Here is a 15000-nt window from a genome sequence, read left to right as displayed (position 1 = left end):
GATTAAGCGTTGCCTTCGTATGTATGGTAAGAATTCATCCGTCCATCGATATATGTGTAAGTTGTTTGTACATTTACCTGTCTGTTAGTTATATTTATTCATTTTTCTGCCTGTTCATAATATCTTTCTATGTTCGTTAATCTGTAGGTGTTTGTTCGTTTTTTTTTATTAATTTGTCTAACGTATGAACATGTATCTGTTCTTTTGCCCGTTGTTTGTGTCAAATTTTTCAGGAAACTAAAGGAATTAGACAATTGTGTGTGCGAATGGGGCGTTTAGGATCGCATCTCCACAATGCCCGATAAATTAATGTACATCCCCAATGATGATAAACAAAATTCAGTGATGCCTTCTGTAGATTATAATCAGTGGTTGAAACTTTAAGACATTCAATTTTATGAATAAATTCAATAAAAGTCCCAAAAGTTGTTGAGTCAATGAATAAGAATAGATTTTTTTATGAAACTTTAGGGGCTAGTGTAATAAAGATCTGAATGTCTCCTATCTTCCTGCAAATTGGCTTGGTCCATTATAAACTCTTTTTCTCTCCATTTAAAATAAGCTACCTCGCCTATCATCTATAACCATTTATGATAAAACCATGTACTATTACATTTTTCTATTATGCTAAGTTACTATCAAGTGCTACATTAAAGTCAAACTTACACAAATGGATCCAAAGTAAAGATAATATTTTTATTTTAACTCAAGAGCCAATAAGACACCACTCCAACAAAAGTGTATTGAAGTATGAAAGAACGTTTGGTGTATAAAATTTATGTAACCTAATTTAGTTTTATAACAAAAAGTTTTTATTTCTAAAATGGATCAAAGGGTATATTAGCTTTTATTGGAATGTATTATGGAGAGATTTCTGTGGATATTAAAATATTTTTTTTAATTTGTCAGCTCGTGCCTTCGGCCCCTCAGGTCTGATAAAACCGGTGTTAATTTCATGATTTTTATTTTAATATTTGTGAAAAAATTGTCTATAATTTAATGTTATGCATGATTTTTCAGTATTGCTGATTACCGGTTTTAATCCACCAGATATTAATCGGTTTCGAAGCATTACTGAAAAGACAGTTCTGGATGATTGAAAACGAAGAAAAATAACTTTTTGATTATGGATGAAAAACAATAATAGGTAGCAGTTTTAAACTTGAAAATTATTTTTGAAAACCAAAACTAACTTAAAAATTGGATCTACTGCAGTTCACAATAAAAAATTGCTGATAACGAATATTGCTAAAAATCTATGAAGGCTGCTAGCTGCCAAACGGCTGAACGTACAGATCAAGCCCGCACACTGTTTTAAGCGGCATAAGAAGGCCTACAAATAGTCTGGAATAGCCATAAATCAATAATGTATAATTATCTCGCAGTGCAGAGAAATGCGCGAAAAAGGCCTATTTTACGCGCTTTTTATTCAGTGAAGCTTTCCCTGTGCATCATATGATCTTGGCTATTCCATATTATTTGTAGGCCTTCTTATACCGCTTAAAATGGTGTGCGGGTATGATCTGTACGTTCAGCCGTTTGGCAGCTAGCAGCCTTTAAAATTCATAGATTTTTGGCAATGTTCGTTACCAGCAATATTTTACCGTGAACTGCAGTAGATCCTAAAAATTTTCAAAATAATTAAAATGCTTTGCGTCCAAGTTTTTAAAATTCCTATTTAATCCAGTTAAAAAAAAATGTATAAGTATGTAGATGCATAACCCAATGACCTGGCCCATGTAGTAAAGACTTTTTTCGTCTGATAGCAAATTGCTATCTGTTTTTTTGTAGTAACTTTTGTAGCACAGGGTCCCCACCCAGTATGTATTAGAGTGAAATAGATAACTCGGCCCCTCTATTCTTTTACTTTAATGAAACAACGCAATTTCTAAACATCTTGTAAGAAAACTTATTAATTCAAAAAGAAAATTAGTTTACTCAGAAAAAAATTACCATTGAATAGACTCTTTCTAAAATTTAAATGTATACAAAATAATATGAAAACAAAATAACTAAAACTTCCAAATGATTAGATACATTTAAAATTTAGATAAATTGATCAATATTTGTAAATAGTCTTAATTTATCTATTATACAAAAAGTTATTGTCTTGAATGAATAGAGTTTTAATTCAATACTTTTCCAAAATTGGGTTACCTGTTAAAATTTTTTTTATCACTTTTAATATTCCTTATTGGCCATTGAGCTGAAGGCTTGAAACAGAAAAATTTGATTGTTGTGTTGCGATTCATTAAGGTTTTTTGAATAATGATTTTTTTGTGACACTTAACAATTAATGGTCATTGAATGGTGTTTTTCTTGTTTTCTATTTAATTTTCAAAAATTTAAATAATTTGCAAAATTTCTCTCATTTATTAACAACAAGAAATGATTAGGTTTGAAATATTTATGATCTTATAATATTATATTAAAACGAGTAAACAATATCATGTTTTTAAGCAGTTTTTCAACAAATTTACTTACAATTTGTTTTAATTTTTGTATAATACTTGGAGTTATGTCTTGTTGAACAAAAATAACCCTCTCAATTTATTGAAATAAGTTGAAAATAAGCGTGAGTAGTTTTATTGTTTGTTTTTGGTCAAAACTTTAGATTATATCATATTAGTTTTGGGTAAAATTGCATAGTTAGGTTCCCTTGCTGGTGTTAGGAAAAAATCTACCCCCTGATGGGAATCAATGTTCGACAAGTAAATTGTGGAAAAAACGTTTAAAACATAATTTACTATGAACAGTACAGACTTAAATATTGGTCTATCCATTCATTTTATAATATGGGGGGGGGGGGGATTTTTTATTTTTGGGTGGGTTAAAGGTGTCCTAGTCCCCAAAAATAGCCTAAAACCACCGCAGGACCACTAGATATATTCCATGAAGAGTAGAATCCAATCGTTTCAGTGGTTACAGTGATCTTAAGCTTTAGAAGGACAGACGGAAGGACGGACGGACAAACATCATTCTTATTTGTATTATAGATAAAAAAAAGTGAACCTTCCTAATAACTTGTATTTTTCTCTACATATATGGAAAGTGTAGAGTTAAGCTGCAAAGTTCCAAATTGCCAGAGAGGGAGGAGATATTGGAAAGTTTATTACACTGGCACCCAAAGTTTTACAAAGACGCTTTCTTATGCGCTGGCTTAAAACTTTGGGTACTTTTATTCATTTTTGATATTATTAGTTTCAAATAATGATTGTCTAAAAGTTTCAATTAATAATTTTATACTACAAAAGGGAAACATTTGTTTCTCGTAAATGGAAATGTATATCTATTTATTGTCCAATGTTCTATCCTTGCAAATTACAACACCTCTCTGAAATCTAGCTAATTGCAAAAATTCTAGTTATTTCAAAAATTTCTTGGCTAGACTCTTCAATAAAAAAAAATTATTTTTAAAAATTATCTATAATTTCTGTTCTTTTATTTTAATGAATTATAGCAAGAAAATTAGCTATTTTATGATTTGCTTTTTTAAGATTTGCAATTTCAAGGCCACACCTTTGAGAAAATCAAGTACAGGTCAAATACTTGAAAATTTAGTTTACTTTTTTTTATAGCATTTATGTTGAATTCTTGCAATTTCACTCAGTTTTGCAAATCTCAAGTCTAAACTATTTAATCAGGACTAAAATACTTCATACAATTACAATTTTTATGCATAAAGTTTGTCCTAAACACCTTCATTAAATCTATAATTAGTTTATTATTTTTAATGCTTTTTCACAACAAATATACGTGAAAAAGTAAAATGTTAATAGTACAAGCTTGTATTATATAACTCCTATACTATTTAAGGTCATGAAATATTTCAAATTCTTTATATCTTCACCTTTAAAAGTAAAAAAGTCTTGAAGTATTGAAATGTTATTACTGTACAAGGTGTAAAACAATAAAATTTGTATTTATCAAAATCATTATTTTCGCCGCTAAATTGTGATAGATAGTAATGTTTTTAGCTAAGTTCCAAAATTATCCGCAGTTCGGTGTTTTTTTATTTTTATTATTTTTGGCGATTTCTCTGGGTATGGTGGTGGTACCCTCCCCAAAAAAAGCTATAGATTTTCCTAGAACTTATGAGAAGCTACCCTGTAAAAGAGGACCACATCGGTTCAGCGGTTAGCGAGATCCTTCGGTACAAACATACAAACACAAACACAGACAAACAGACATCCTGTTACCTTATTTTAAGGATAGTTGGATATTTAAGAGAAAAACTCTATACTTGCAATTATAGAATTATTAACAGGGCTCGGCAGCCAACACCCAGACATACTCACGCAACTGGGAAGCACAGACAAAGCCACCCTTAGCCATGCAGATAAAGACGCGACTATGCTGAGCCCTGATCATTGTATTTCTGTTTGATTGACCGTCAGCAAGGGAAAGTAATAATGTCAACGAGGGTAGTGTTTTTTTCTTGATTTTTTAACCCTAGACAACCAAAATGATTATGAACCTCCTCTAGTATACCCGACAAAACCCAATCTTTCCCACTTTTGTATTAATTTTGTTGGAACATGATTCCAGTTACGTCATATTTTTCTTTCCCGAAAAAGGGAAGGGGGGAAGAAAATCTCTTCAAAAAAGATGGGGAAAACCCCCTTTTCTCCCATCTTTTATTTCTTCCCCCCTTCCCTTTTTCGGGAAAGAAAAATATGACGTAACTGGAATCATGTTTCAACAAAATTAATACAAAAGTGGGAAAGATTGGGTTGCGTCAGTATACCCCAGTTTGCACGGCTTCCTGTGTGTGGATTGTCTGTCTATGATACTATAAATTATAAACTTCTATAACAAAAAATAACATTAGAAAAAGAAAAGCTAATAAATAATTTTAAATAATTAAAATATGTATACATAGCTTTTAAAAATACAAAAAGAAAAAATATTAATTCCTATATTTTCTTTAAAAAAACTAATATCCTAACCCTTTTTTATTTTATATTTAATAAGGTCATTTTTGTTTGTAGTATTAAATTCAAAACATCTTATTTTCAAGATTATTCATTTTAAATCATAAAGATTTCTACCCATTACAAAAATCAATTTTAAAGTCATAAATTTCCCATACTACGGTTATGGAGTTTTTAAAAGATTGCAGATTATATCGACTGTGAGCTAAAGTTGAACAGCAGCCACAAATCTGTCAAGCTGCAAGGGTTTCTGCAGCTTCACGCCAGCTGCCTTTAAAATAAGCTTCTACTTGGCGTATTTTAAAGCTTTTTCAGACAAACCTTTATAAAAATACATATATATCTTTTTTGTTAGAAATAACCATGGATCTAAAGGAATAAGACAATAACCGGTAAATTTATGTACATCCCAAATTTACCCCTTCTGTAAATTAAATCTTGTGGTTGAAACGATTAAACACACAACTTAATGAAACAACCAATCACAATTCACAAGTCCCCTAAGCTGTTGAGCCAACGAATGCGAAAACGGTTTTATAAAACTTTGGGAACTATTGTAATAAATAGCCCATTGTCCCTTCATTCTCTGGGAAATAGCAGACATAGTTGGTAACAATTACTCGTATTATTTTTCTAAAAAGAATAACAACATTCACCACATTGTTTACTGTATTACTTTTCTTTCCCAGAATATTAAGTTATGTAATACTAGCGGCTTCGCCCCTAGCCTCTAGGGGCTTCGCCCTATATAGTTTTGGGAAGTCAACCCTCCTTAATAGAAATATTCAAAAAATTATTCTTTGTTTAATTACTCTGTGGTAAAATTAAACCCAGGTTGTGCGCTTTATGCACAAAAATTTTAATTTGTACAAATTAAACCCAGGTTGTTTGCCGTATACACAAAAATTTCAATTGGTAAAAATTAGACCTAGGTTGTTCGCATACACAAAAATTAAAATCTAAAAAAAAAATATTTTGATTTTTTAAAAAATATTTAGATTTTTTTTTCGGGGGGGGGGGGGATTCATGGGGGCTTCGCCCCATGTTGCAGTGGGGTTCCCCCACCCCAATTACTGTTTTTTGTTTTTAAAAAATTGAAAAAAAAAATTTTCGTAGTGGGGATTTTTTTATTTTTGGGGGGGTTGGGGTGTCCCACCCCCCAAGAAAATAGCTTAAAACCACCAGAAGACCAGTAGGTATATTCCCAGAAGGGTAGAGCCCAATTTGATCAGCAGTTACTGAGATTTTACAAAAAATATAAAAAAAAATTTGGGGGGTTGGATTTATTTTTATTTTTGAGGGGGGTTGGGGGTGTCCCACCCCCCAAGAAAATAGCCTAAAACCACCCCAGGACCAGTAGGTATATTCCCTGAAGAGTAGAATCCGATCGGTTCAGTGGTTACCGAGATCTTAAGGGACAGACAGACAGACGGACAGACAGACGGACAGACGGACAGACGGACAGACATCAAGCTACTTTGTATTATAGATTAGCGGCTTCGCCCCTATCCTCTAGGGGCTTTGCCCAAAAGGTTTAATTAACCAATTTTTGTGTTGTTTAGATTTAAGAAGAAAAAGTAAAAAAAAAATTTTTTTTGGGGGGGGGGTATTTTAATTTTTTTGGGGGTTGGGGGTGTCGCTCCCCCTCCCCCAGAAAATAGCTTAAAATAATCCCAGGACCAGTAGGTATATTCCCTCAAAAGTAGAGCCCAATCGGTTCAGTGGTTACTGAGATCTTAAGCTTAAGACAGACAGACAGACAGACGGACAGATATACATCGTACTACTTTGTATTATAGATTTTAATATTTTCTAATAATGTGAGACACGCAGCGGGCTAAAATAACGAAAAAATTCTACTGGATAAAAGAATTTTTAGAAGCATAGTTACTCTAATCAGATTCACTACGTCCAAGGACGTCCAAGAGGGGGGGGGTAAGGTTTAAGGTTTAATCCCAACCCCCTCTAACAAATTTTTGGTTGCCTTAGGATCCTCTCAAATTCATGGAAATCCACCACATTCCTCCCCTCTGGAAACCGATATTTTTTACCTCAACCCCCCCCCCCCTCAAAAAAATATTGACGTCCTTGACTACGTTTTAATTTTTTGATCGCCATGTAACTATACCATATTAATGTTACCGGCATATCTATTTGTACGCTCATAGTGACCTCTAAAATATTTTTTTCTTCAAATTTTTTGTTTAGTATAAATAATAGGTTTATTTCATACCTTCTCAGAAAAGACTTTTTTATTTCTTTTCTTCCTAAATTTCCAATATCATAGTACATAAAATAAATTCAACAAATTCCTTCCCTTTTCAGCTTTTGTTAGATAAATATTTCTCACCTCTTCGCTATTATTTTCTATGTTTATGCAAAAATGCAGACTTTTAAAGTACTATTTATTTGAAATTTAAATTGTAAAAAAGTTGCATTTTCCACCCTTCCTCACACTTTTAAAAGTTTTATATGGACGTACGGACATTCTGAACGATTATATAATTGCTACAATTTCGAAATCTTACCTCTTATTACAGGAATCACCATGCAAAATTTGAAATCGATAAGTCAATTCTAACATGACTATATTAACGATTAGAGTCTTCCTTTACTGACAGATGGACGGACGAATTGAAAATTATTATAGAAAATGTTTGCTTTTAGAAATAAAATATATTTTACTGTTTCTTTTTGACTTCTAATATCTTTGCTATTTTATTATTGAAATTCAGAGAGGGGGCACATTTTTCTTGAAGGGTTTTATGAGAAAATTAGATTTGAAAATTTTAAGTTCAATTTTCATCCCCTAGGAGTTACAGCATAATCATGACAAGAAAAGCAAAGATTATATATTTAAAAGTTTGAACAACTTTGCTTTTATGAATTCTTTCATAAAGTCTTTCATAAAACCTCTCTGTATATGATCTATTTAAGGCTGAATTTCCGTGACCTTTAGCAAAGCAACTGATAAAAATGGCCATAATTAACTCCCTTCAGGAGGGGTTTCATGAAGAACTTTATTAAAGCAAACTTGTTCAAAATTTTAAATAAATAATCTTTGCTTTTCTTGTCATGATTATGCGGTAACTCCTAGGGGATGAAAATTGAACCTGAAATTTTCAAATCTAATTTTCTCAAAAAACACTCGTTAGAATATTTTGAAAATTTCAGGAATTAATCTTGATATAAATGTCTAAAACTTTTGTTCTTCTTATAGGGCAGAAATTTTTCTTTTCCATTTACACTTCAAGGCAGATGTGGGGGGACATTGGGCTGTTTATTATACTAGTCCCCAAAGTTTTATAATAACGTTTTCTTATACGTTGGCTTAACAACTTTAGGACATTTATTGAATTTCTATTGGTTGGTTCAGAAAGTGGAGTGTTCAAACGTTTCCACCACTGATAATCTACATAAGGGGTAATTATGTGTATCAATATTGAGGATTTATATCAATTTTTCGATCATTGTCTTATCCCTTTAGATCCGCATTGAAATTGGATTATTTAGTGATGAAAAGAAAGAAAAGAAGAGCTATTGAGTTAAATAATACCCAAACCGCGTACAGAATATACAACAAAATAATATTATTATATAAAAATACGTTGTTTAACTTTTTTGATCACAAACTTTTTTAGGTGATAATTTTATCTTAGAAGAGTTTAGTTCTATGTTAAAATTTAATTACAATTTTTCACAAATTTTATTTATAAATTAATTTATTTCAATATAATTACAAATAACATGAAATAAACTATAATATTTATGGATTTTTTTATAATAAAAATACAGTAAAATATTTCGCATTAATGAAACAATATGCATAATATTTTGTTTGTATTAATAGTTAAAATTTTATTTCATTGGAAAAAAAAACATTTTTAGGTTTGAAAGTAAGTAATATTATCTTTATATCTTTGTAAAAGAAAATTCAAAAATTCAGATGCAATGTTGCTATATGAAGAAGTTTTTTCTAAAATTTTTATGGAAAATTGGGCAACAAAAAGAGTTTGAGAGTAGCAATTATTAACAGTCCATTTTTTTATAGCTTCGTCCTTGCTAGATTTCAATGCTCTGTCTTTGGCTACTAAAATGATTGTTGAAATTTGAAGAAAATCTTTATCATTGAATCGAGGATAAATGATGTTAAAAAGGAAAAAGTTTTCTTTAAAAAAAATGAATTCTGGATTCCCATCATTATATTTTTGGTCTAGAAATAGTGCCAATGCATGAATAAAGTACTTAGCAAAATAGCAATAAAAAATCCCATGTTCGGTTGTTGAATCTACATTGCATTTAGGACAAATTGCATTGTCAAGTAAGCCAAAATGCATTAACTTTTTTCTGCTTACAAGAGTTCTATTAAGCTGTTCTACTAAGAAAGATTTATAATGCAAAATTAAAGGTAATGACATTACTTTTTTAAAACTGTTTTCAAAACCTTCAACATCTGGAAAATAAAGACCATCTCTTTTCCTTGTTTTAATACTTGGGGCATGTTGATCGTACTTTTCTCTCTGCAACCATTTAAAATGCAATGATAAAATGGAAGGCTTAAAATCATTAACATTTATAATAGGTAATCTTATCTTACTTAATTTCTTTTGGTCAATTGTATCTAGGCATAATATATTTTGTTTACTACTTATTAGTTCTACATAAAATAAAATCATAAGATCAATACAAGTTTTATTTAAATATCCACGGAAACCACAGAACTTATTGGGCTTTACTCTTCAGGGGGGAATATAGCTACTGGCTGCTTTTATTTAAGCAAAAACATTTAACAATTTACATACAAAAAATTTTCCATTAGGGCCCCAGAAGCACACAAAAGCCATATAAAAAGGAAATAAAAAATTGGATGTGCAGAAAAAATCATAAAACCTTCGAGATATAATTTTTTGGTTTGTTTTAATATTTTTGTTTTTATAGCATAATTGACAGACCAACTGCAGTCCAGGTAAATTATATCCTGATAATTATATAAGAAGCTACACTGTAAAGAAGAACCGTATCGGTCCAACAGTTGGCGAGATCCTTTGGTACAAACGCGCAGGTTACTTTTATTTAAGGGCATATCTTTTAAAAAAACAGGTTTAACTACTAAATATTTTGTAGACTTGATCTGTTTTTTGATCAAGGCATTTCTCTAAAATTTATATTTTGTAAAAACTTAACTCTTAGAAGACGACAAAAAATAAGCTGTATCTTCATTAATTTTTATTTATTACTTTAATAAACATTTATTAAGGCAATAAAAACAAAAATTGTGTAAAACACAAAACGTTTTTGGTAGCTGATTTTATTACACCGATTAAAAATGTACATTTAACATCCTTAACATTAAACATTCTATTATAACATGAGAAAATAAAAAAATGTTTACTTAATGGAGATAAGCAAATCTATTATTTATTAACAACTGAAAAGTAAAACATGAAAACGTGATCGCCAGAACAAGAACAATTGACCTTAAGCGAAAGGAATTTTTGTAATAATTTATACTAGTCGCAAATTTTGTACAGGTTCCAGAAAATGTTATGAAAGACAGATGGATGTACTGCACAATTTTTTGATCTTAAACATCCTCAGCTACAGCCTCCACCCGATGTGCGGCTTTGTAATGGGCCTCTCTGTCAGCCGCGCAGTTACAAAGCTACTTAGTAGTCCTTAGACACAGCCACTAATATTTTAATTGACTAGCATTAACCTCAGCCACTCCCAGCTGCAGCCACTATAAGCCCATTCGGCTTCAGCCACCACAGTGGCAGTTATAAAAATTTTAATTCATGCAACTTTGGCCGTATCCAGCCCAAGTTAACATTAATTACTGCCGGAACTTTGTCCTTGTGTGCGACTGCCGACACCTGGCTTTAACTCTGATAATTCATAACTAACGATATATCATTACTTGGATGGTGAACCCGATTTTCATGTACTTTGGTAAAGTAAAGCTTGCAGCTAGCTTAAATAACGATAAACCCCTTCCACCCCTTTTACCCCATATACAATTTTCCTACTGGATAAACAAACTTGTCAATAATATATGAGGTCAATTTTAGCAAGCCAAATGACTAAAAATTTTCCTTTGACATATATCCACTTATATTATATATCCATTTTCATAACACACAATTAATTCTTTAAAACTTCATGCACGTAACTTCTTATTTATTTAAGATAAGAGTTGAATTCTATCTTTTTCTATAGGAAGCTGGAAAATTTCAGTCATTCAAAAACCTTGAAAACAAAATGAAGTTTTTCATTGCTATTGCTGTTTTTATCAGGTAAATAAATTTAAAATAAAACAAAGTATGTTCTATAAAACTAGATTTTAAATAATTTTGTATAAAACATTAGTGTTACTACAGGTAAATGAAATAATGTATATAAATATCTTCATTTACTAAAATCAATACAAAATTAGCTACTGGTAGAAAGTTGGTAGAATCGTTTATTTATAACAATAATCAGATAATTTTGAAGGAGTATAGCAGACTAACGGCTGAACGAACATATAGAAAATAGCCAATCCTTAATGGTACACAGTTTTTTTTCGCAGCGCAAATAAATGCGCGAAAAACAATTATTTTACATATGATTTATCTTATCTAGTACTTTCTTTGCATTATTGAATCTTGGCTGTTCTAGATTTTTTGTAGGCTTAATTTTAATGGTTATTACCATATGAGCCAATAACTTGTAAGTTAAGCAAATTAGCCGTAAGTAAGCAGCCATTAAAGTCAATTTTTGTTCTAAAATTAGAAATCCTGCCCCTTTTAAATAAGAATTACACATTCTTTGTCTGTGTCTAATTTGAGTATGTAACATGATTTTAATATTTTTATGCTATTTTTGTTTTAGTTGTGTTTACGGACAATCTACAACAGAACAGTGCGGCCATGAATTTGACTGCACTGCCGTCCCCGATGGATAGTAAGTATTCAAAATATTTTCGGTAGAGGGGGGGGGGGGTTAAGGACGTCTAAGGAGGGGAGGGTAAAGGGGTGATTAGCAACCCCCACCACTAAATAAATTTAGGGGTGCTGTAGACAACCCCGAAAAATTTGTATTTTTACCCCCAAAAAAAATTAAAAGCTTGGATGTCATTGCATATATGATATAAAGATTACCCCCCCCCCCTAAATGAAAAAGCTTGGACAATTTCTCAATCCTGGCGGACACAGGATAAAATCAGGGGCAAGTGTCATAAGTGTAGTCATACAAATATTCATAATTCTTATTCAAGGTTGTTGCACACGTACACAATAACTTTTTTATTTATAGATAAGGATTCTAAATACATTACAAAAAAAGCTTCAGTTTATTGAATTAATAAGGATGACAACATCCATAAAAGCAAAGCTCTGAAACGGTAGGACAAAGGATCAGTGACGCTTGTAAAGTGCCAGAACTGAATGAGCATAAATAGATATCCGTTACGGACAAACTGACCCTAATTATATAAAAGCTTTGCTTTTTTACTATGGCAACTGTGCACCTAAAGGCCTCTCGAGCCCTTGAGGGGGCAGGGGAAGTCTATTTCCCCCCGAATTGAAGTTTTAAAAAGAAAAGGATGATCATATCTGTTCAGCAGTTAGGGAGATCATTTTGTGCAAACAGACACACATATATATATATACTTTTACTTTATTATAATAATTTTATTTAGTTATCCTGATATGTACAACTGCAGAAAATATTTCCACTGCTACAGCGGAGGTAAGAATTTTCACCATTTTTAGTAGCAAAGCTACGCTATAAGTGTGTGTGTCTCTATGTCCTTCTGTCTGTCTGTCATTAAAGATAGGTGATTACTGATTTTAAATGTCAAGAGAATTATGTTTCTTTTTCTCTCCAAAATTTCAATAACTTCAACTTTATATCTATCTTTCTATGAAGGCCAAGAGGACCACGTGACCTGCCCCAATGGAGAACTCTATAATGCCGAGGATATTATGTGTGACTTCCCTGATAGAGTTGACTGTGGTGGAAGGTAAACAAACTTTGCTTAACTTCCTTCAAGTAATACATTTAAAACCTAGAAAACTACCTGGTTTAAGTGGTAGAGCCCTTTTCCTTCTACTAGCAAATTCTTTTTTTACTAGTGGCTTGGTTGTGTTAATATTTCGACGCTATTGGCTAATTTTCAAAGTCCAATTGAAGTCGACACAGAGTGTTCAGCAATCATTTAACTTCTGTCCCCTCTATTCTTTAACTTTAATCTTCAAGTAAATACCAAGGACATAAGTACATTAAACCCTATTTATTTAATTGTTATGTTTTTATTATTGTTTTCATTAAGTGCTTTATAAAATTACTACTTTTTGACCAAAACATCAATAGATAGACAGACAGAATAGCAACTACACTCCCAAAATGTTCTTAGTATGTTTTGTTTGCTTAGGCCTGTCTGTGACGATTGTGATAACAACTGTGTCACACAAACACCTCCTCCCTCCACTACAGTAAGGTAAATATTGTAACCCAAACACCTTCTCCCTCCACTACAGTAAGGTAAATATTGTAACCCAAACACCTTCTCCCTCCACTACAGTAAGGTAAATATTGTGATAACAACTGTGTCACACAAACACCTCCTCCCTCCACTACAGTAAGGTAAATATTGTGATAACAACTGTGTCACACAAACACCTCCTCCCTCCACTACAGTAAGGTAAATATTGTGATAACAACTGTGTCACACAAACACCTTCTCCCTCCACTACAGTAAGGTAAATATTGTGATAACAACTGTGTCACACAAACACCTCCACCCTCCACTACAATAAAGTAAATATTGTGACAAAAACTGACAAAATCAAATACCTATTCAATCTACTACAGTAAGGTAAAATTGCAAATTTTTTCAATTATTGATAAATTTGTATTTTATGTTATATTTTTTATCATTTTGTTCAAAAAATAACCTTTTTTATAAACCTTTTTTTAATAACAAAATATTTTCAGAGCTGAATGTAAGCACCATATTTGTACTGCTGATGGACTTTTTGCTGAGGGCTGCTGCGAAAATACTTACTGCCAGGTACATTTTTATCTGATATTTACCATGCAATCTTATAATTTAATTTTCATCTAACAATTTCCAATGAATTAGTGGACTAGAGGGAGATTTTATCCACACCCCTGGCAAAATTGAGAGGATTCAAAACATACACTAGATGTTCATCACTCTACCTCCCTTGTCATGGGTCTATCTAAACCCCTTATATAATATAAATTGACCAATGGTATTTTTAGTGTTATGCTGGGCACGGATACCTGATGCACTGTGAGGCTGAACTTGTATTTGATGGGGACCAGGGACTCTGCAACTGGCCATTCAACATTGCCTGCTGCAGCAGAAGATAATCACAAAAATCTTCCAAAGTTGATGTAAATTCTTATTTTATAACATAACAAGAATGTATTAATACAAAAACAGTGCAATGTATTCAATAAATGTCATATTGATTCGACTTTTCTTGTGAATTATACTTTTATTTTAATTAAATTTGATAGTTTGGATTGCAATCTATTGCCGTTTTTAAAAACAAAAACATTTTGTATGATATAATTCATCTCATATTTTGAATAACAACAAGGACAAAGACCAAATTGCTGCAAAATTGTGTCATAAAAATGAGGAATTATCCATCTCTTTTTAGGGGTTTTATTCCCCCCTTCTCCTCTCATCTCCCTCATTTTATGACATCACTTAGATTACTTTTGACACAATTTTGCAGAAATTTGGTCTTTCGCACAACAAGGTACAATCCATATAAGCGAGGCATATACAAAATCAAGACTAAAAAATGTAAGGGTATTCATAACCAATATCCTGTACAAAAGCAAGTTTGCAACAACTTTCCTTAATAATTACAGACAATTTTGTTATTTTAGTAAGTTCTAATACTCTACAAGCATTAATGTTCATTTGTCCTTCCGTCTTATTTTAGAGCTTCGCTTTTATTGGATGTTGTCTTTCTTTTTAATTCATAAAGAATGAACACTTTATTCTGGTAATGGGATAATGATATTTTAGATTTTATATCAATCC

General features: G+C 31.6%; 1 protein-coding gene across 1 annotated transcript; it reads left to right on the top strand.

The window, feature by feature from the left end:
* Window positions 1-11099: 11099 nt before the first annotated feature.
* Window positions 11100-14419, top strand: LOC145328872 (chondroitin proteoglycan 2-like). The gene is made up of 7 exons (XM_080172796.1): window positions 11100-11227; window positions 11805-11876; window positions 12613-12662; window positions 12843-12936; window positions 13348-13413; window positions 13911-13986; window positions 14202-14419. The coding sequence occupies exons 1-7, from the start codon at window positions 11193-11195 to the stop codon at window positions 14310-14312; spliced, it is 504 nt and encodes a 167-aa protein (XP_080028922.1). The 5' UTR covers window positions 11100-11192; the 3' UTR covers window positions 14313-14419.
* Window positions 14420-15000: the final 581 nt, after the last annotated feature.

This window comes from Acartia tonsa, chromosome 9 (assembly GCF_053477335.1).
Source record: "Acartia tonsa isolate MP-2025a chromosome 9, ASM5347733v1, whole genome shotgun sequence".
Taxonomy (NCBI): Eukaryota; Metazoa; Arthropoda; class Copepoda; order Calanoida; family Acartiidae; genus Acartia; species Acartia tonsa.
This window is presented reverse-complemented; position numbering and strand designations above follow the sequence as displayed.